At 36.6% G+C, this 23,031-nt stretch overlaps 3 protein-coding genes across 12 annotated transcripts in view; 1 reads left to right on the top strand and 2 right to left on the bottom strand.

Annotated features, from left to right (window-relative positions):
* Window positions 1–163: 163 nt before the first annotated feature.
* LOC100037426 (enolase) lies at window positions 164–9,329 on the bottom strand. Its single transcript, NM_001098361.1, is given in 8 exon segments — window positions 164–493; window positions 756–907; window positions 1,465–1,713; window positions 6,802–6,998; window positions 7,402–7,654; window positions 7,859–8,053; window positions 8,138–8,231; window positions 9,262–9,329. Coding segments are annotated over 7 exon segments (1,302 nt in total). The 5' UTR covers window positions 8,210–8,231; window positions 9,262–9,329; the 3' UTR covers window positions 164–309.
* Window positions 9,330–9,788: 459 nt separating this feature from the next.
* On the top strand, window positions 9,789–15,757 carry LOC101745691 (THO complex subunit 5 homolog). Of its 5 annotated transcripts, none has more exons than XM_004932143.5 (6): window positions 9,789–9,856; window positions 11,224–11,366; window positions 11,742–11,879; window positions 12,558–12,848; window positions 13,362–13,701; window positions 14,524–15,757. In XM_004932143.5, exons 2-6 carry the CDS (start codon window positions 11,268–11,270, stop codon window positions 15,729–15,731), a joined length of 2,076 nt encoding a protein of 691 aa, XP_004932200.1. In that variant the 5' UTR covers window positions 9,789–9,856; window positions 11,224–11,267; the 3' UTR covers window positions 15,732–15,757. The 5 variants fall into 5 exon arrangements, with proteins under 5 accessions (XP_004932200.1, XP_021207663.1, XP_004932201.1 ...); XM_021351988.3 differs by lacking the exon at window positions 9,789–9,856 and adding an exon at window positions 9,876–10,141; XM_004932144.5 differs by lacking the exon at window positions 9,789–9,856 and adding an exon at window positions 10,519–11,016.
* A 1,836-nt stretch (window positions 15,758–17,593) lies between these two features.
* Window positions 17,594–23,031, bottom strand: part of LOC101745443 (serine/threonine-protein kinase ULK1) — a 49,538-nt gene continuing 44,100 nt past the window's right edge. For 5 of the 6 annotated variants that reach the window (XM_012695474.4, XM_004932139.5, XM_012695475.4 and 2 more), the window contains 5 exons: window positions 22,902–23,019; window positions 22,050–22,178; window positions 20,147–20,265; window positions 19,687–19,825; window positions 17,594–18,486 (listed from right to left, as the gene is read on the bottom strand). In XM_012695474.4, coding sequence (XP_012550928.1) covers window positions 18,401–18,486; window positions 19,687–19,825; window positions 20,147–20,265; window positions 22,050–22,178; window positions 22,902–23,019 — 591 coding nt within the window. In that variant the 3' untranslated portion in view covers window positions 17,594–18,400. 6 annotated transcript variants of the gene reach the window in all.

Below are 23,031 nucleotides of genomic sequence, written 5' to 3'. Positions count from 1 at the left end.
AAAATATACAGTCGCATTGAGAACCTCTTCCGTTTTTTGAAGTAGGTTAAACAATATTATTTAAAAGAAAGAAGTAAAATGTGGTAAATTTTTTATTTCAAAATTTTTGCACTGTGATTAGTACATTAATATCACAGTGAAAATAAATAATTTAATACATTCAACACGCACATTCACTACAGTCTTGAAGAACATGATAGGCATTAAATTGCTTATTTAGTACAAACATAGTCAATACTACTTTTTTTGTTGGAATCAAAATGCGGATAACTTAAAAACACAGAATTTTACGTTTTTTTAAGGGAATTTTTAGACCGGTCTACGGAAGTTCTTCCCGGCGTATTTGGCGTTGACGCCAAGTTCCTCTTCAATGCGCAGAATTTGGTTGTACTTGGCGAGACGCTCCGAGCGACACGGGGCGCCGGTCTTGATCTGACCCGTGGACAAACCAACTACCAGGTCGGCAATAAAGGTATCTTCGGTCTCACCAGATCTACAAATTAAAATTATATTCATAATTTATATAACAGCATGGCATATTTATAAGAAGAGTTTAACCCAATCATACAGTTTAAAATAGTTCTTTTGTTCGATTTATTGAATATGATAGTAACTAAATAAACATTTCTTAGTATGTACTACTATTTAACATAACATTCACATCTTTTAGATGTCTACCTGGATTTTGTAGTTATTTTATGAGGATCAATGAGCATTCTGGAAAATTTTCACATGCTAATAAGTCAGTAATTTACCTGTGAGAGACCATTGTGCCCCATCCGTTCTTCTTGGCCAGCAAGTGAGCATCAATTGACTCTGTTACGCTGCCGATCTGATTGACCTTCAATAGCAGACAGTTGCATGCCTTCTTCTCAACTGCAGTAGCGATACGCTTAGGGTTTGTCACCTATTGATCAAAAGGTTATCTCATTGGATTGTTTATTGTAATTAAAGTTTTCATAATAGCTTTAAACGAAAACATTCTTATTGCATTACTTATTATTGTAATATTTCGTTCGACAAAGCGACCCGACATGATAATCCTTTTATCATGGCCGCCTAATTAAATATTCGACATAGGCGACGAGGTAACGCAAAGCTACCGTCGCTCGAATCCAGTCTTGTCGGATATCCGAATTCACTCTCGATGCTTTAAGGCTCATCAAGCATCAGGCACTGTCCTCGGTCGAACTCGTCGGCAACGAAGAGTTCAAGGAGCGACCTAACCTTCTTCTTCTGGAGGGTCGTGGTTCGGATCCGGTGGTAGATTCCCCAAAACATTGCTCTTGCTAGGGCTGGCGTTAGTAAATTTTCTGAGGTCGAGCCAGTGAGCTCATCTACCAATCCGCGCGAAGTTGGAATTGCCTCTTAGGCTACCAGCAAAATTTTATTGTTATGTTAAATGGCCCCATGGTTAAGTTCTAAATAACAAAGAGTAATTTAACTATAAAATTTCAAACATACCGTTAGATCATCACCAACAATCTGAATAGGCGTGCGACCAGTGAGGTTAGCCCATGCAGACCAATCATCCTGGTCAAAAGGATCCTCAATGGACACCATGGGAAAATCTTTGATGAAGTCCAAATAGACATCAGCTAATTTATCTGATGACAGGTAGTCGCCTGGATTGGAATCGGGATTCTTAAAGTCAAGGTCGTATTTTCCATCCTTGAAGAACTCAGAGGCGGCTACATCCATGCCAATGTCGATCTTAAAAAGAATACCAAAACTATAGTTTAAATAACAAGTTTTTTTTAAATTTCCCATTAATGTGCATTATATATAGAGCAAGAGCCCGCGACAGCCAGACCTTCGTTATTTTATAAAAGCTGAAAGTTTCTCTTGTATGTCTCCAACACAGGTAAGAACGACCCGCGATTATAGAGTTTCGATTGTGGTTACTTGGGCAGGTAACAGGCAGTAAAGGTATATAAAAAGTACCTTAAATTCGTTAAAGTATAAAGGTTTTTTTTTTAATATTTACTCCAGAATATCTTTAGAAATCATGATATCCGTTGCCGGACACTTTTTCCAGTTGTTACCCCCTGCCAGACACCCCTAAACTTTAATAAATTTTAATTATACTTTCGTTATACTATAAAAGCTAAATTTTATATATGAGTCGTCTATTATCAAAGGTGGCAATCTGTGCATTTGGATAAAATATTTTTATTGATATGTCAATACAGATTGATTTGAATATAATCGTCTCCTTCAAAGAATACGGTTCAAAACCTTCACTAAATAAAGGTTAATAGTTAACCTGTTATTTATCTAAGATTTCGTTCCGAAGAGTTTTGTGACTGCCAATGGAATACAAAGTCAATAATTCGTTTTTCTGATTTACCAATCATTGTCCAAAAGTCAGATTGCCGGCTTTGATAATAGTCGACTCATATGTTACTTAGGGACTTATAAAAATATGTTACCCCAATAGCCGGACAGTTTTAATGGTTCTTACATCTTGCCAGACACATTGAGAGCCCGCTGTAGGTGCGAGCGCGAGGTAGCGACTGTTCAAGCGGGTGTGAGCGAGATAGAGTGCTTAGTCTATTGTGATCTTTTACTGCACATCAGCTGTCGTTTATAGGATTTATCCGTTCTAAGCAGTGATATCGAGGCGCTACTCGGCATGGGAAGCTCTGTCATTCTGGCGGGCGACCTAAATTGTAAACACATCAGGTGGAACTCACTCAACAACTGTCCTAGTGAAGCTGGAAAGGCCTCCGGGCCACCAGTAATCTTTCAATCATAAAAAAAAAAGGATTTATCCTGCGTTCTTCAGGAAAGGAAAATTAAAACCATACAAAACATTTAAAAAATATCCAGAGTACCAGGAAGCTTTCAAAAATTTCCGTAACAGCGAATCATTTGAAAATTTAGATCAACAACAAAACATCTATAATAGAGGTCTATATGCAATGCTTACAATGTCCGTAATGTAATTGATATTGATGCTGCTCGACTTCAATTATTCATCGACTCCTATACAGTCTCTAATGTAAACGAAGCTTTTGACCGAAAGAAATTGCGAATTTTTGACGTTAGCAATCTACCACCTTGTAAAAGCGAGCTATTGCAGCAATTTTTGCGATCAAATTCTGTATATACCATTTGGAATAATGCTCATCTAAAAAATCCAACCTCATATGGAACCGGATAATGATGGCAGGGTATTGAAAGATGACAAACACCAAGATCTACTACCGAGTTATGTTAGAGATTCGCTCAAAACTCAATCAGGTATGTAATTATTATGACAAATTATTGTACATATTTTTTTTATTATTCAAATTGTATAATTTTTCTTAATTTTTTACAGAAACTGATGAATAAGGCGATATTGATATCGCCTTATTCATCAGTTCAATATCGACGACAATGAGGAAAATTATAAGAACGATTAAATATTTTTCTTTGACATGTAATATTTTGTTTGTACTTTATAATATTAAAATAACATTTTTTATTTTCTATAATATTGCTATGAACGTAATAAAATAATTTTTTTATTGGATATCTTAAAAGATCACAATAGACTAAGCACTCTATCTCGCTCACACCCGCTTGAACAGTTGCTACCTCGCGCTCGCACCTACAGCGGGCTCTCAATGTGTCTGGCAAGATGTAAGAACCATTAAAACTGTCCGGCTATTGGGGTAACATATTTTTATAAGTCCGTAAGTATAGTAATCGGCAAACTTCTTGAGCAAATGACCTTGACTGCGCAGAACCGAATTTTAGATCACTTTGGTGGTGAGGGTGAGGCGCGACGGCAGGGGAAATCGTATCGAGCGCGTTATTGGTAGATCAGTCGAACCTTGCGTCCCGCACCGCGCCCTCATTCCGCTTGCTCCCAAAAGTACGCTTGCGTACAGTGGAAAGTCTATCGTTATTAATCGTTAAGTTATTTGTTATAATTGCTTGTGGACTTTGTTGCCATTGCTATTTGTTGAGTGTTTGTTGATTTTTTATAAAACATACACTATGCCGTGACAAACTGGTGTAGTACTTAAAAGAAAGGGTAGAAAATTTGTGTACGACGTATATTGCTTCATTATAAAACAGGGGAAGAATGATATGGAAAAATTAAAACAGACTTCGGAAGCAACAAAAACATCAGTGAGTACTGTTAGGTGCATTATTAACGAAGCTAAAGGCTCTGGCTTGCTCGCCGTGTTTCGGAATCCGGGTAAGAAAAGATCAGGGAAGAAGAAAGTTACCGGAATGGATAGTTTCGTTCAATCTGTAATAAAAAGTTGTAATCATAATAACTACATAACAAGCAGCGAAACCCCGTACCGTAGAAAGGCTTCGAAAAATTTAAAGAAGATATAAATTTTAATGGCTCGGAATGAAGCTTACGACGAATTATGAAAGAGCTAGGCTTCAGATGGAAAAAAAGAACAGAAAATAATCGGAAGCTGGTAAATGAAAAAAGTAACATTCGATTACTACGAAACGAATATCTTCAAAAAATAATTAATTAAGTATAGACAAAAAAGAAGACCGAATCGACCGAGTTGTAAACTACGCCGATGAGCCCTATATCGACTCATCACGATGATAGCGACTCGGGTGATGAAAACAGTGATGATGATGATGGTCAAGATTATGATAACGAAAAAAAATTACAAATACCAGCTTCGATTCAACTGAACCAAGACCTGGCAACAGCTCTAGTTTTGACTTAATAGAAGGAATATCTATTTTACCCCAAGATTAAATTATTACAATTATTAACCTATATGTTTTGTTGATGTTCTAATAAATATATAAATAAATACATATGTTGATTTTAATAATTTAATAGCATTATGACGCAGAGTAAGTAATGTTTTTGCACGTGAGTGTACCATGCGCAAACTTACCCCCACTACGTCAACAAATGCTCAAGAAGTTTGCCGGTTATTATAACATATGAGTCGACTATTATCAAAGGCGGCAATCTGACTTTTGGACAATGATTGGTAAATCAGAAAAACGAATTATTGACTTTGTATTCCATCGGCAGTCACAAAACTCTTCGGAACGACATCTTAGATAAATAACAGGTTAACTATTAACCTTTATTTAATGCAGGTTTTGAACCGTATTCTTTGAAGGAGACGATTATATTCAAATAAATCTGTATTGACATATCAATAAAATTTTGTTGTCCAAATGCACAGATTGCCGCCTTTGATAATAGACGACTCATATATAAAATTTAGCTTTTATAGTATAACGAAAGTATAATTAAAATTTATTAAAGTTTAGGGGTGTCTGGCAGGGGGTAACAACTGGAAAAAGTGTCCGGCAACGGATATCATGATTTCTAAAGATATTCTGGAGTAAATATTAAAAAAAAAACCTTTATACTTTAACGAATTTAAGGTACTATTTTATATACCTTTACTGCCTGTTACCTGCCCAAGTAACCACAATCGAAACTCTATAATCGCGAGTCGTTCTTACCTGTGTTGGAGACATACACAGAGAAACTTTCAGCTTTTATAAAATAACGAAGGTCTGGCTGTCGCGGGCTCTTGGGCTATTAAACATTAACCAATTAATAATATCGCACCATTTGAAAAGTGCGCACCTCTGCAGGTTACGAAAAGCGGTTTCAGTCGGTGTATGCAGGAATGCATCTCAAATTTTTCATATTTTATTCCAGCCTAGCCTCAAAATATTCTAATATTCTTTTAATACTAGAATGTATTTCGTTTTACATGTAAATAAGAATTTAAATAGCTGATGGTAGTGACCAGGACTAGTGACTTTTTACAAGTGTTACTCATCATGGAATAAAACCCTTGAGTGATGAGTCATCAAACTCACTAATCTGGTTATTATGTGTGTGAAGGTAAAATTTTGTATCTTTTTCAACACATTATGCACACAAAATAGTGTCAAGTTTCACATCTTTAAAGAGGTGTGGTACATGTATCTGCACGTGTGTCTGTATAGGTGTCCACTTAATGAAAAGTTCATTTGCATGAAAGATGGAAACAACCTTAAAATTTTTATTCTATTACAGCCCTTTTTCGACTACTGAGTTACATACAACTAGTTTGTATCTACATATATATTAATATGTGAAGCAAAAACTTTGTACCCCTTTTAACCCACACTTACAGAGAATATAGAGAAGGAGTGCAGAATGCTAATAGTTGTTTTTATTATTAAGCATAAAAAATACATAAAATCAATAAAAAAAGCTTTGCACACAATACCATGTATTTGACACACAAACACACATATACTCTTTTTTTATTGTTAAAGTCTGTGGACAAATTGAGAATAGATTAATATTGTTTGTCTTTAATATTATTTGTCTATAGTATAGCTTTGGCGAAATATGTAATTATAGAAGTATAGACTTTGATAATAGAACCATAATAATCTTCAAAATTTTTAATTAAGTTAATTAAAGTTGAATTTCGATTACAGGGCGACCACTAGTAATCTTTTAATCAGTGACAATTATTTCATAAAACCCTTTATCATTGATTGATTATTTGATAATTTTATTTTATGTTTAGTGACAAATAAATAAATATCTTCAGTCTTATGGTATTATTTGCAAGTTTTTATCAATAACTGAGTATATGATGCACAATAATATCCTTTTATGCAACCAATTTAAACATAATTTGTTAGCCTTTTTTACTTCCAACATATCACTTGAAATCTCATTAAAATAGTTCAGTCAGCCATTTTGTGTCAATTGATATGAACAATTGCAGGTAAACAGACGTAAATTCTACCATCAATTTGATTATTTCTATTATACTATTAGATGTGTTCTCATACCTTGCCAGCATAGCCAGCTTTCTGGATAGCATCCTGAATCAGATAAAGAGCATCCTTGTTGTTTTGTATGTTTGGAGCGAAACCACCTTCATCACCAACAGCCGTAGAGTCCAATCCAAACTTCTCCTTAATGATCTTTTTCAAATGGTGGTACACTTCTGAACCCATCCTCATGGCTTCACTGAAGGTGGATGCCCCTGTTAAAATGATATTTTCATTTTGAAGTCAATTTATTTACTTAATTTGGAACTGCATTATGATCAGCCCACAGTTTTCAATAGCTGTATATTGGCCTCTCCCCAGTTTTATTACTGAGACTGATCTTTGGCTTTCTTCATATCTTGACATGTTATTTTGGAACCAATGATTTTTTTATTGCGTAGATGGGTGAACTAGCTCACAGCCCAGCTGGTTTTAAGTGGTAAAATAACAACCTTGAGGCATTAGTTCTAAGTCTCAATTTATAGTATAATGGCTGCCCCACCTTACGAATAGAAATGCTTTACGCCTTCACGGCATATATAGCAGGAAGACTGGTGGTACCTATCCATTCTGACTTACAAGAAGTCCTACCACTAATAATTTAAAAAATTAAATTACCTGTAGGGAAAATCATGAATTCCTGCATGGCAAGTTTATTTCCAGCATGTGATCCTCCATTGATCACATTGAATGCTGGTACAGGTAGAACAATGTCATTATTTCCAGCCAAATCAGCCAAGTGCTTGTACAGCGGAACATTCTTCTTGGCAGCACCAGCCTTAGCAACAGCTAGGGAAACTCCAAGGATAGCATTAGCACCCAGTTTGGATTTGTTCTCAGTGCCATCCAACTTAAGCATGAGTTCATCAATCTGTTAATTTAAAAGGTTTACATAGCTGACATATACTTTTTTAAATATATTTAATATTATTTTTAAACTATTAAATACATTTCTTGTTAATATGAAAATCCTATCAATATTAATTCCACTTCAATTGAATGTTAATACCACACTCAAGTTTTTTTTGAGTCCTTTCGAAATATCTACTCTTGTTTGAGATTTAAAAATAATTACCTCTCTCTGTTGGGTTACTTCGAGGTTGGCTTTTGTAAGTTCAGGAGCAATGAGTTCATTGATATTTTTGATTGCGGTCAAAACTCCCTTGCCATGATATTCACTCTTGATGTTATCTCTTAGTTCAAGAGCTTCATGAACACCAGTGGATGCACCAGAGGGTACAGCTGCCCGGAACAAGCCAAGCTCTGTTACCTGTTCACAGAATTAAAAGGTACTTTACATTTTTCAAAGAATTTCAGTAATTTAGTTGTTGATAATTTGTAACAAAAAACTTACCAGATCAACTTCCACAGTAGGGTTGCCACGAGAGTCAAAGATTTGACGAGCCTTGATTGATTTTATTACCATTTTTAATACTGAACTAGACTTTCTAGAAAAAAAAAAATTTTTCATTTTATTTGGAGAGCACTGGCAGTAGTTTAGAAGTCATCATGCCCCATCAACATGGTTAAGACACTTAAAGTATACCGGTATATCTATCTTGATAAAAGGACAAATGACTTTGTCCAATTTACAAAAATAAAAGATGTGTAAAATTGATGGAAATTTTGAATTTTCATTTAGTTCAGAAAAAAACTTGCAATCTCAATCTCAAAAAACTAATTTTTAATAGATCCTAAAGGTTAAATCAATACAAAATTACTATTTTATTGTATTTCTATATAATGCTTAGTATATGTGAATTTTAGATTTGGCAATTTAGTTTCAATTTTTTCAGATATCTTTTTTGTTCATCTGTTGATAGAAATGTATGGGACAAGTCATTAAATTGAAAGTATGATTTAAACCCAGTGACCTCAGGATCATCAGCCCACAGAAATTTACTGCTGTATATAAGCAAGGTTTACCACAATGACTGGTCTTACATAGCCCACATCCAGCAATTTACGCAACCTTTAAAATCTTAGACATAGAACCACCGAGACCTAAAATACAACCACCAATTTCCCATTTAGGATCTTGACACTCTTATTTGCTTAATAAAACACCCCATTATTTCAACTTATTACTACTTCTGATTTCCAAAGCACACAGCCTAGTCACGAGACTTACCTTGAATACTGCAAAAAGATTTATTGTATCGATTGAGGGTATTAAAGGATTAATTCTATTACTTTTACTTCTATTGCTAACGCTAATCGAATGAGATGCGCCGGCAAGGTCAAACATAGGTTGTACAATCATAATTCCTACTTTAAAATATTTTTTGATTTAAAATGTTTATTACAAATTCATTGCGCTCACGGGGTTTAAGAATTAGTCATTTTCAACGGATACAATGAAATTTACGTAAAATTGGATGGCTAATGATCGGCATCTAATTTTTTTGTATTGAAAATTTTTGCACTACTCCACTTTTTTGTAATCCATACACATCATAATAATAATAAATTACAAACCTTAAATTAAGCGATATCCTTATTTAACAAAATTGCACCTTACAAGCCGGGTTTGGCAAAATATAAGGATTTGGTTGCTGGCGCGATTACAGCAGTGATATTTTTGACCTTCTCAAGGTGGAAAGCAAAAACAAATGTCCTTTGTTTTGTGTACTTAAAGAGGCAAAGGGATCATAGTCATTTTATATAAAATAAACTAGATAACTAATCAACTGGGATGAAATTAAATGAAATGAGATGATATGGGATGAAATATTTATGATCTCAGTAAAATGGTGGTCATTTACTGAGATTCTTTCAGTGGACTTTTTGGAGGATCCCGAGGAGTTACGTCTAGCGACTTTGTTTCATTTTCCCACATTTGTGCCCTTTCGCAAATACTAAACAGGTAATAAACCACCATTATCATACATTCAAACCTGAAGAAATACCAAATAGACAAAATAAAACATATCACACAGCTTCACTCCTCGCATTCCCGCCAAAAAGTCGAAATCTATGAGCTGAGAGATGCACACATAGATTATCACATAGGTAATATTTGAGGATGCTTAACTGACATTTACTGACATTTATGGAGAGTTGCTATTGCTGAGTAGACGTGCGCTAATCATGTTCGGAACTGGATTGAACATGACATCGTTCTTTTGAGTGTCGGAACTAGTTCCAGTAAACATGTTCGCGGAACTGTTTAGTTTCACGAACATGTTAAGTCTAGTAGCTGTTTGTAGTTTGTAGCTGTTTAGTTCCGCGGACATATTAAGTCTAGTAGCTGTTTGAAGCTGTTTAGTTCCGCGGACATGTTAAGTCTAGTAACTGTTTGTAGTGTAGCGAATCACGTATTAAGTTATTATTAATTACACAATATTTTTCAAAAAAGGTATTAAAAATACAATTTTTTAAAAGCACTATATAAAAATAGATTGCCGCTTATGGCAATTATTATTGTAATATTATTTTGTAAGGTTTTTAGTTTTAGGTTCATTGTTACAGCTGGTTGCATAATTTATTAATGTACTGTAATTACTTTGTCATAATTTCAACTACTCTACTACTTTCATTATTTTTCAATGTAGGTATTGTACGATGCACCGAAAACTATAACCTATCAGTTGTTAATTAAAATACCACGTTATTCTGATATACAACGTAAATTGAGCTCGTTGTAGCCTTACAACCTTTTTCCCATAACCGAGATACCGAATAGCGAAAGTGGTGAATGTTTTAAAATTCTCGAATTTTGAATTATGATTTTCTAAGAAATGGTCTACAAACACTTAAGGTTAAGTGCTCGTAGGAATGATGCATGGTCAAGGTCAAAATCCATAGCAAAACATTTTAATTTATTCAACTATCGACTGTAACACGTAGGTCGTAGAGCATAACTTCAATATTAATAAAAATGTAATATGAAAGAGCTCCACACGCAGTTTCATGCACTCGCTCCATCTCACTCTCTCGTATTCGTGCCATATGTCGCCTTATCTCTTTACGTGGACTCGTGTCGGTTCGAGACTCGTTCGGGTGGACTCGCCGCGCCACGCCTCCGCGCCGCGCGGTACCTATGCTCTAATCATGTCCGCATGTCCGTCATGTTCAACGCGTTCGTAGTTCCTGCATAACAGTACACTTGGAATGGAAATGGAACTGTCTGAACATGTTAATTTTGACAACTCGGATTGAATGATATAGTTCCATATGAGGACATAGTTCCAGGAACTATTTAGGTCCGGAACTACGCATGTCTATTGCTGAGTAGGTACAATAATGAAGTATAATTTAAAAAAAATCATAGTTAAAGACTACCTTTCAAATTAAAGGCTAACATTAAAAGAAAAATAATTCAAACATTACCGTGAACGATGCTAGTAAAAGCTTTAATATATAAAAACAAATCCAGTGAATAGAGTGAATAGGCAGTAAGGTTGTAATTGTCTGTTTAAATTAGTGATTTTTTTAAAGTTCCAGACTTGGATGAAATCTGATAAACTTGAATAAAACTAAACATGGGAAAAGAAGAAGTAACGGCTGTTAAGAAACGGCGCAAATTAAATACAAGTACATCAAATGACGGAACAAAGCCAGTTCCCGTTGATGTATACAAGGTATTGACCAAAATATATAAGATGTAACATAACCTCAAGACTCATTATTCTGTACCATAAATATGTATAATAATGTAAATTTAAGTACATAGTTCTACTAATAAATGAGAATTTATATTTGTGGCTCCTGGTTTAGCAAGCTGTTGCTTTTATATTTTCTGTTGAAGTTTTTGTTTCAGTTTTAACTTATTATTAACAAAAATAAAAATTAAGTGAATCCTGTTCGTGAAATATCTTGTGATCTTCAAAACAAGTTTAATATTAACACTTAGAGAAGTTGTAAACTGAACAAGATCCCAGTACACCAAAAAAATTGTCTTTATTTTTCAAGATTCTTCATTCATTACAAAATGTGTTTTAAATGGATTGTTCCAGCGTGTTGTTGAATTTGAAGAAGCTGAAGCTCATCTGCGTCCAGCTGATAAGGATGCTGCCTTTTTCAATAAAACATGCCAAGACATAAGGCAACTTTTTAAAGAGATTGCAGAGTTAAAAACTAAAGAAACATTGGAGGTATGCCACTTTTCAATTAATAGTTAATGCAGGACATAATAAGAGTCGGGTCCTACCTCGAGAACAGGATGGCCGTGTGCACCGGGCACTGTGGGGCGGTGCTCCATTTTCCCGTCGAGCGTGGTGTCCCACAGGGGTCGGTCCTTGGCCCTCTCTTGTGGAATGTCGGCTACGAACTGGGTCCTGCGGGGTGCCCTTAGCACTCCTCTCCCGGGTCTGAGCGTAGCTTGTTACACGGACGACACTTTGGTCGTTACCCGGGGGAGGGACATCTTTCCTGTGTATGGGTGGCCTTCGTCGTCTGCAGGAGTATCGCGTTCTGACCCGGCAGGCTGGTTCTGGTCCAGCTGGGTATCCCGGAACACCAGCGGCATCGCCCGGGCGGCCTGGCAGGGCTGTCGTACCGCGGAGACCGGCTTCGTTGTCGTCGACTGTCGCATTGAGGACTCGTCGATCCGGCGTCTTCAGGGTGGCGTCGCGTGTCTGGTTGTAGTGTTGACTACCAGATCGTAAAGTCCCACACCCCCCTAGACGCGGGGACCTCGTAGGAGGTTCGGCACCCGGCTCGACAAATAAAAAAAAAAAATGGACATGATTAGATTATATTATGAATTGTAATTAATGTTAAATAATATAAAATATGGAACAATGCAATTAAGGCAAAAGTTATAATTACAGGCTAAAGAAAAGATAAATGCAAAAAGAGTGGAAGCTTCATTACTGCTGGTTGCGTTAAAGAAATTAAATCGCCTGGAGAAAGTACGAACTAGAGCTGGTCGTGATGCGCTCCATAAAGAGAAACAGAGAGTTGATTCCACACATTTACTGTTACAAAATTTACTTTACGAAGCAGATCACTTAAACAAAGAAGTAACTAAATGTTTACAATTCAAATCTAAAGATGAAGAAATAGATCTTGTGCCTCTTGAAGAATTCTATAAAAATGCACCTCCTGATATTATTAGATCAGTAAGTATGTTTTCACAGTGTGTAACTGATATCTGAATGTACATATTTTAACCGTTTCAGCTCTGAATATTTTTTTAGTTTTGTCCCTAAAATGCTGTAGGTAGCTAAAATCCTGAATTTCTTTTAAATATTGAAGCCAAACTTGAATTGCAATAATATAAACAGTTCAAAACATATACATGCACTCAGGACCAAGAGCTTACCTAAGTTTTTGGGCGATAGCATTGCATCCCAATTGTCATTTTATACATTAAAGCGCTATCGTGCTGAGTAGCATCATAACGGTTAGTAGAAAGTTAGGCATGACAGAAGTATGACTGCTTTTAATCTGTCCTGGTGAGGGTGCCAGTCATATGATTCACATTGTTTCCCCTTACAAATATACATATGACATATTCCACACATATCTCAGACACTTGATACTGAGTACTTGTAACTTTGATACTGATCAGATGAGTTGTTGCAGTAATGGTACTGACAAATTCAACAATATGACAATGTGTAAAATTTTAGGAGGTCACAAAGGCTGATGAACATCAATTACAATTAGCCCGACTGGAGTGGGAGTTACGTCAACGTCGTGAATTATCTGAAGCCTGTAATGAACTCATATCTTCCAAGGAACGAGTAGCAGCTGCCATTGCTGCTGCACGTTCTAGACTTGATGCATTGGCTCCACATCTGAAAGATGTCTTGAAATCCACTAAACCTTTGCAAGAATGTCTTGCTCTACGCTTGGATGAAAAACGTGATGAAGCCAGGGCCGCAAGCTTGCTTCCAGCATCACTATTCCTACTATTTAAAAATGCAAACGCATATTCTGATATTTTAGGAAGCAAAGTTATTAGTGTTGGTAAGCAATTTCAAAGCTCAAAATATTCATTGCATCTTAAAGTTCATAGATTTACATACCCAATTCAGCAGAGCAAAGGGTAAACAGTCGTCCTAAACACGCCATTTCGGATCCCCCGATCCACTATCGGTGCAGTTAGGTACCCCATGCATCGGTCATCGTTCTCGTCAAACCCGTCGCTTGCGACAAAGAGCTTACGGAGCAAATTAACCCTAAGACACAGCCCACTGAGTTTCTCGCCGGATCTTTTCAATAGGTCGCGTTTCCGATCCGGTGGTAGACAGCGAAGCAGGCCTGCTAGGGCTAGTGTTGGAAAACTCCTTAGGATAAAGTCCCATGAGCTCACCTTTTTTTTTTTTAACGCTGGGGAATCCATTTACGGATACCCGGTCGATGGGGGTAAGAGACCGGGTTATGTCGGACTCCGGCGCCTCCAGAGAAGAACAGGAAGAAGAAGAAGACAGGGGTCCTCCTCTTCTCCCAATTCCTGCCGGGAGATTACGCCTTGGGAAAGGCGCGCGAGGCACTGCACGGCGTCAGCCACGCAAGAGCTACCCCGCAAAACCGACTACCGACTAAACCCCATCGAGCCCCACCACTCCGACTCCACGAAACCCACGGTACCGCTCAGTGCGCGCCGAAGGGTCGCCGTCCCATGAGCTCACTTAGTCGCCCGGCGAAGCTGGCATACCACCGCGAGGCTACCAGCATATGAAGAAAAAAATCTTAATAGAATTAAAGTTTTTGCTTATAATATAATACCCACTCAAACGTATTTTTTTATTTAGAAAAAAATATATGTACATGTATTTCATATTGTAGGTGTTTGCGGTGATGAAGATGAAGCTCGCCGGCATGATCAAAACAATGTTGAAAATGATATTATTTCATCAAATGAGTCAGATTCAGATCAAGAAAATAATGATGAAGATCAACAAACCAAAAAGAAACGACATCACAGAACTAAAAACGTATCTAAAGAAGACAAAGCAGAAGCTAAAATAAAACGAGTATTCAAGAAACATCCTTTAAATGTACAAGTTTCAGTTAAAGCAGAAGATGGTACTGCATTGAATCTCATATTATCATACCTCATAAACTTGAAAATTATAGTTGTGAAGTTTACTGTATCGCTACCCAAACCTGTCACTGGTGTATCTGCTGCTGATGTTCTAAATGGACATTCTATTTTAAATGAACTGTACCCAGGGGATACGGGAGATGATTCACCCCACCCTGCAACTTCTTATTTACTAAAAAATGCAGGTATATCGGAAAGCTTTTCTTATTTCATACCAGAAATTGGACGCCCATACGTTTGGGCACAAAGAATGTGTGGAATTGATTTTATGACTTCAGAATTGAATGAGCAATCTGTTAGAAGAGCTGTTGAACCGTGTCCTAATCTCAGTGTCGCCACTGTTGAAAATTTTATCATGACATTGAAAAAGAGACTAAAATGTAGAGTAAAACTTATGCATGAGCTACAAGATCTAGAATCAGGAAAGATTTCACCACCAAAAGGAAGCTTGCCTCCTTCTATGCGTCTAGCAGGTTCTTTGACTCAGTGGCAGTCTGTTGGTTGGCCTGAATACAGTCAGGCTCCATCAACAGCTTTTCTTGTAACTGAAGGTTTAGTATCTGCAAATGATTTACTTTATAGAGCGATAATTACCAGACAATCAGCTAAGTTGGTGGCTTTAGTTGCCCTCAGAAGCGATTATCCTAAGAGCGTGCCAATATTTTCTCTAACTTTACACTGGAATGGCACTCATCACGCAGGTATTAATGATGATATCCGGGATATTGAAAGAGTCGTAAATACTGAGATAGGTTTAGAGGAACGCAAGCACTGCACCCTTTCTACTCAAATAACAAAATTATTAGCCTGTCTTGATATTCTATTGGAAACAAGCGATTCCCCAGAATTTCCACCAGACAAAGTTATACTTCATCCAGTTAGAGGACGTAACAGGAGCAAGCCATATAAATTTGTAAACCAAGGTGTTGGTGTCTTTGTACATCACTGAATTGAATAAATTTTACAACTCATCAACCTTGTTTTTCATTTCAATAGAAAGAAATTGTGTAGGTAGTTAATTTTAGTCTTTATTTAAAGAAAAATATATGTATATTAATTTGATTTATTTAAGTTAAGGTAAATACAGATATTAATTAGTAGGAAAATCGGACACTATGATTTCGCTGCTAAGTACACTAGTCAATCAATTCTAAATAAAAATAATGTAGTTTAAAAAAAAAACAAAAATACAAGTGTGCAATTCACACGTGGTAGAAGTGAAACCTTCCAAAATTAAAATACAATTATCCTAAACGTCTTAAGTATATGTAAAATTTTGTCATTAGTAAATAATTGTAAGGTAGCGCCCTCTGTGAATTGATATTTTAATTTGACGTATAATCCTAAATTAAAATTCACTACAAGAGCTTTCATACACACGTTAGTATTAAAAAATCTCACAGATGGCGCTGTATTAAATAGTATGTATATTTCTGTCTCATTCTTTGCTGGCTTCATCCTACACATTTTTGTATTTGTGTCTCTTACCTGTCGTTTTTTCCGTTGCATCCGGTTTGAAATCACAACGATTCTAAAGAAGTTTTCACTTCAATATGAAATTCTATTTTCAAATTCAGGCATATGTTTATTGATTAGTGTTTTGCTTTCACTACATTTGTGTCTTTTTAATCAATTTAACGCACTATAAAAAACGAGTTCAGTCGCGGTAGAAATGTCGCACAAACGACTCAGCACATAACTACGCGTACGGAGTGAACATTACAAACGAATGCACAACTGTTTATTGGTTTGAAAGTTTCCGACATGAAAATTTTGATCTATAAAATTAGTCGCCCGAAAACTAAATTCAGCAACAACGGCAAAGGCGATAGTGGAACCTGACGATAATCTACCGCTAAGTTAGCACCTATCAATATTAGCATAAAAAAAAATTGCGTAAGATTGGCAAGGTAAGAAAACTTGATAAGTGGAAGCAGCACGAATTGAACGATCGCCAGTTGGACGAATGCGTTAACGTATGCCTCGCGTTGCACAGACAGAGGAACGTTGGAATTTTGAACCATACTTGTAACTTGCGTCATCTTGCTGGTTAGGGCTAAGTTAGGTTCTACACCTAGGTAATGCCTCAAACGAAAACTTACCCTTAAGTCACAATGGCGTTCATCCCTGCTGCTTCAACATGACAACGTTCAACCTCACACAGCACAACTGGCAGTTTATGCTACAAGACCTAGGGTTGACAGTATTGCGTTATCCCCCGTACTCACTAGATCTTGCGCAGACAGATTTCTAGTTTTTTCAAAGTCGGCCCAGCTTCTTGGTCGGGATAAAATTAAATACCCGAGCGGCAGAAAGAAAATGCCATAAAAGAGTTTGTTGGCTCCCGTACGCCGGACTTCGTTATGACTTGTAACTTTCTGTATACTAAACGGCAACTTCATAATATATATCGTCGTTGTCAAACCAAAATCTGCTATATGTGCACTTTTTGAGATTTTTACTTTTGACCTTTTCGTATAGTTCACAACCCTATCTACCGTATAGAAAAAACTGTTGTGTCTATAGCTTTAATATTTATCTGCAGCTTTCATTTGATATAGTTTTTAAAAATTCACCTTCATATAAAATTTTATACGAAAATGTTTTTAGGCGTTAATTCAAAATAGAGTTTTTGCACATAGCAGATTTTTGTTTGACAGCGACGATATGTACTCGTCAGTGTACGTGAGTTAATTATGGCAATCCACGTTAGACTTGTCATGGTAACCGCGTTATGGTAGGTAATCAATTCCCAGACTATTAACTTCCTAGATATTACACAAGAATTATACAATAAATAATATGCAAAAATGGTGGTGTAAAATAAGTATTTATTAAAACAAATTATTTTTTATAATACAACAGTCTTTATTCTTATTTCAGTAAAGCAATAAGTTTTATGGATCGTACACATAAAATAAAATGATAATTTTGGCAAACTAAATCTAATTCAACGTTTTGGAAAATCGTGATCACGATGCTTAACATGTCTCAGGCAATACTTTAATTCAATAGAGCTTAAACATAAAAATGCCATTTTGATATTGCTCGACTGTTTTTTCCACGATTCGCGTTGAGATTAATCATCAGATTCTTAGAATGTAAATTTACTACAGGTCAATAACCGTATAATGTTAATGCGAGACACACTGATCAACTTTCAATCCTATTTAGATTGAATTTTTTTTATTTTTTACTTTTTTTTCAAGTCCAGTAGACGCCTTTCAATATTGGCAATACAATCATGTGCAGTGTAGTAATGCTGTGTCTACAATTAAATTTTAAATGTAATTAAAAATGTTACAACCATGTCAGTACAGATGGTTTTAAAAAACACACATCTAAAAGCCACAATCAATCGTAAAGCGTTTACTAAAATCAAGTCTTACGACGTAAATAAGGATTGTCTCACTAATTCTACGGAACTTAATAAAATAATTCTCTATTGTATTATTTTCTGTACCGTGTCACGTTTCGTTCATTGATAAAAATGTTTATTTTTTTTCACTTTTACTTTTTTTTGTTTTTCTTCACATAGTCATTTCGCGAGTACAAAATAAAATCACTTCTCGTGTTGCTCCTTATGTGTCCACAATAATATGTGAAGCCGTATTTGCATTATGAGATCCCGGCTTCAATTTTGACATCCATTATTTTGCGAACACCTTTGAGACAGTTTAGTCTACGTTGTACTGCGTCTCGATCTACCAAATAAAATAATTTATAATAATTATATATTTGAAGTGTATAGTTACCACCATACTGCAGCGAGCCAATTATGCGGTTTGGAGCTGTTATATAATATTAATAGCGGACCCGACAGATGTTGTCCTGCAAAAATTCATTCAAGTCGATCCAGCCGTTTAGTTGTAGTTTAGATAAATAACCTAGATACCGACTGCAGCGCCATCTGCCGGGCTGATTTGTGAATCTAAAACATCCAGAGTGCCACCCAAACGCATACAAAAAAAATGATTCAAATCGGTCCAGCCGTTTAGGAGGAGTTCAGTGACAAACACACGCACAGAAGAAATATATATATATATATAAAGATTGAGACGATGCGTTTCAGGGCAGGTATCGGTTTTGTCTGTGATTTCTATTGACCCTATAACCACTTAACATCACATGGGCCGTGAAATCGTCTATTCCTCTAGTAAAAAAAATATGTAATTGTTATGCAAAAAAATATATATTTATTCTGTAAGGTTAGAACAAATCGATAAAAACTGAATATACAAGTGAGATATTTCACGTTCTTTATATACAGAAATCCTTAAACTCAAATTTGAATCTGAAATTGTGTGCTCGCAAAAACTATTGCAGCTAGGCTGTTAAGAAATTCTACCCAATAATAAAAATTACTTGAAACAATCGTTTTCTGATTTCTGAAGTCAGAATTCTAATTCTGTGAAATCGTCGTGGCCTAAGGGATAAGACGTCCGGTGCATTCCGGTGTTGAGCGATGCACCGGCGTTCGAATCCCGCAGGTGGGTACCAATTTTTCTAATGAAATACGTACTTAACAAATGTTCACGATTGACTGCCACAGTAAAGGAATAACATCGTGTAATAAAAATCAAACCCGCAAAATTATAATTTGCGTTTGTTACTGGTGGTATGACCTCTTGTGAGTCAGCGCAGATAGGTACCGCTGCCCCGCCCATTTCTGCAGTGAAGCAGTAATACGTTTCGGTTTGAAGGGTGGGGCGGCCGTTGTAACTTTACTTGAGACTTTAGAACTTATATCTCAAGGTGGGTGACGCATTTACGTTGTAAATGTTTATGGGCTCCAGTAACCACTTAACATGAGGTGGGCTGTGAGCTCGTCCACCCATTTAAGCACTAAAAAAAAAGTTCTTAAGCAGTAGGATGGGTTTAATGTATATAGTGCGGATAATTACATTTGGAGAGCGTGGTCCGGTGGTGTGGATGCAGCGGGTGTCTCTGCACGAGCGAGTGCAGCAGCACCTGGGCCGATATGTAGCGGCGCTCGCACTCCTTCGTGTCGCCGAACAGTTCCTCGATGGCCGCCATCTGACACTGCAAGACGCACACGGCGCGGTGGTTATCGACACCAGTGTGCGATTAGTGCGAGTTTTTTAACGTTCTCGATAGCGTAAAAGTTAACTCGAATTTGTATGGGGTTCGAACGTTTGCCGCTAGGGGCGCTGTTCCTGCTGCATACAAATTTGAGTTAACTTTTACGCTATCGAGAACGTTAAAAAACTCGCACTGAGCACACTCTAGCCTACGAAAGCGAACACTCGCCCGGTGAATCTAGTATGACCCCGCGAGGTCACTAGAATAGGTAGAAAAAATAAAATAAAATAAAATAAACAGACATATTATAGAATGACTCACCAGTTCAATAGCGTGCTCGTATAGTATTTTATCGCAGACGGCTGGCGTCACTCCCGCTTCGTGCAGTCGCTTCGACTCGTTGACGATCCATTTGTATTTACCGTTCATCAGGGATACAACTGTTGCGACAAAATTATTAATCACAATTATTTACTGCTAGCTTTCTGTTCAGTCTCGTCCGCGTGGATTAATTACACCTTCTCATTGATTTTTTCTATCGCGAATCAAACATACGTTAGTTTTTTTTTTTATTGCTTAGATGGGTGCACGAGCTCACAGCCCACCTGGTGTTAAGTGGTTACTAGAGCCCATAGACATCCATTTCATTTTTATTACACCGTGGAAATCAATCGTGAACATTTGTTGAGTACGTATTTCATTAGAAAAATTGGTATCCGCCTGAGATTCGAACACCGGTGCATCGCTCAACACGAATGCACCGGATGTCTTATCCGTTAGGCCACGACGACTTCAAAGTTTGAAGAATAGGACATTCGTTACACTAGACAATTGAGATGTCGCCTACTTGTATATATAATAAATATGACGGCGGCTTAACACATTGACTGCCACGTAGGTCACCGGTGCCCTACGCGGCGCACTGAAATATTTCGATTTCTGTTTCTAAGCGCCTGGATTACCTAACTTCGCCTTTTGTGTTTTAATGTGTGTTATAGTCTTTTAGGTAACTTAGAAATAGATTCATTCTCAGTATCTTCAGATTCATCTTTCCCAGAATCTACTAGAAATTCTGGCACCTTAGTAAGAAGATCGAAGAAAGAAATCAACATAATTACTTCAGTGCGCCACGTAGGGCATCGGTGACCTACATGGCAGTCAACGTGTTAAATTGTATATATGAGATGTTTCGTGCCCTTTAGCTCAAGAGCAGTACGAAAACGCATCCTGAATCGTAATAACGCTGCACGGGCCGGTAGGACTTCTTGAGCTCTCATAGGCCCAGAAAGCAATATGCCGGTTTGAAGGGTGGGCCAGACTTTGTACTATAGAACTGAGAGAGCTCTTGTTTTAAGGTCGGTGGCGGCATTTACGGTGTTGAAGTCTATAAGTTTCGGCAACCTCTTTACAGCAGATGAGCTCTGAGGTCGTTCACACGTCGTCGTCTAAGGCGCGAAAAACACACAAGCGGCGTAAGGCTTAAAGCGCGGCGCAAACGTGGAAAGGATACACAGATTAAAACTTAATGCCGCTCCTGGGTACCGGAAATAAATCCGCCCCAATATTGGCATTTTACCTAAACTTATAGTTTATATATTTTATTTTTCAAAATAAAATAACTAATTTATTGTGGAAACTTTATCATATGTCATATATCCCAAAAAATTAAATAAATATGTATTTGTTTTTTTTCTAAAAATTAAAAATTTTGGGTAAGTAAGGATGACTCATAATTATATTACATAAAAAAAAACTTTAATTCCAGAAAATAGAAATATCGATTATTATTTTAAATCTCCAAGGAAATAAATAGATTAAATCATTTTGATTATTAATTTTTTACCAAAAGTGCCAAAATTATAATTCACAAATAATGGATGAATTGAATTTCTTGAATTATCAATTAAAAAAAATTATTCATTTTTAGAATTTATTAATTTTATTGAGCAATATTGACAAGAGTAAAAAAAAAATTTTTTTAATTTTCCCGCCTTCTAAAATTTGCCGCCCTGGGCACTTGCCCCGACTGCCTCTAGTGTAAATCCACAATGCCTGTGCGGCGCGCTTGAGTGTAATTCACAATACATCCCCTGAGTACATTTTGAAATCGTGCCTAAGCCGCGCTGTGCCTTTGTTTTTATAGCTTAGATGTTGTGTGCCGTTTGTGTGCTCGCGCCTAAGCAATAACAAAAAATTAACTAGATGGCGCTGCGTGTACACTAACCGCTGCGCACTTGCGGCGTGGGCTGCAGCGTGCGCGCGCGGTAGTGCGTGGCGGCCAGGCGCAGGCCCGCTGCGAGCGCCTGCATGGCCTGCACCAACAGCCCCAGCCGGACGCTCTCGTTGCAACGCTCTGGAACAAACATTTTTATTATCAACTAGTTGACCCGGCAGACTTCGAAGTGCCTCAATTAATAAATAAAAGACCTAAAATTTTGTATAAAATAAACTTAAAACAAAAAAAAAGGAAATACAAAATTGTTATTTTTATTTAATTCCGAGCATTTTCATATTTATCTACCTTTTAAACCTTCTCTGGACTTCCGCAAATAATTCAAGACCAAAATTAGCCATTTCGGTCCAGCCGTTATCGAGTTTTAGCGAGACTAACGAACAGCAATTCATTTTTATATATAGAGATATAGATAGATATTCGCTCAATGACCCAATTTAAACTATGGCCACTGACACCCCAAGAGTCACTTTATGTAATTTAATATCACCTCAATTTACTTACAATTTTCAAAATTTAGTTATTGATAAAAATAAACCTCATCAACAACTGTTTAACAAAAAAAAAAAAGGAAAATCATCTATCTGACTAACAATATATGCGTTTATCAGGTACAATTGTAAAGATAATTGGGGCTTACGGTCCGATCATAAATTTTTAACGCTTTACGTTTCGAATATATGTATATTTATTATTACAATTTTTTAATTATATTTCTTTAAAAACTGTTACATTGTTCGTTCTTAAATTTCTAAGACGTACATAGATATATATTTTTAATCATTACACTAAGTAGTCTTAGGGTGTCATTTACAAAATCTACAAAAAAGTAATCTTATTTACCATCGGACGTATCCATCAGGGCTGCGATGGGAGCTCCGCAAGAAACGGCCAAGTCCGACAGCAGTTCGGCCAACATCAGAACGAAGTTAAGTTGTGATGACACTTTGCTGTGTTCCTCCTAAAAAAAAAC

This window comes from Bombyx mori, chromosome 8, assembly GCF_030269925.1.
Source record: "Bombyx mori chromosome 8, ASM3026992v2".
Taxonomy (NCBI): Eukaryota; Metazoa; Arthropoda; class Insecta; order Lepidoptera; family Bombycidae; genus Bombyx; species Bombyx mori.
This window is presented reverse-complemented; position numbering and strand designations above follow the sequence as displayed.

Coding starts and splice junctions, on each gene's coding strand:
- LOC101745691 (XM_004932143.5), top strand. CDS start 11,268: ATGGGAAAAGAAGAAGTAACGGCTGTTAAGAAACGGCGCAAATTAAAT. Junction 11,367..11,741: donor TTCCCGTTGATGTATACAAG/GTATTGACCAAA, acceptor GGATTGTTCCAG/CGTGTTGTTGAATTTGAAGA. Junction 12,849..13,361: donor CTCCTGATATTATTAGATCA/GTAAGTATGTTT, acceptor GTAAAATTTTAG/GAGGTCACAAAGGCTGATGA.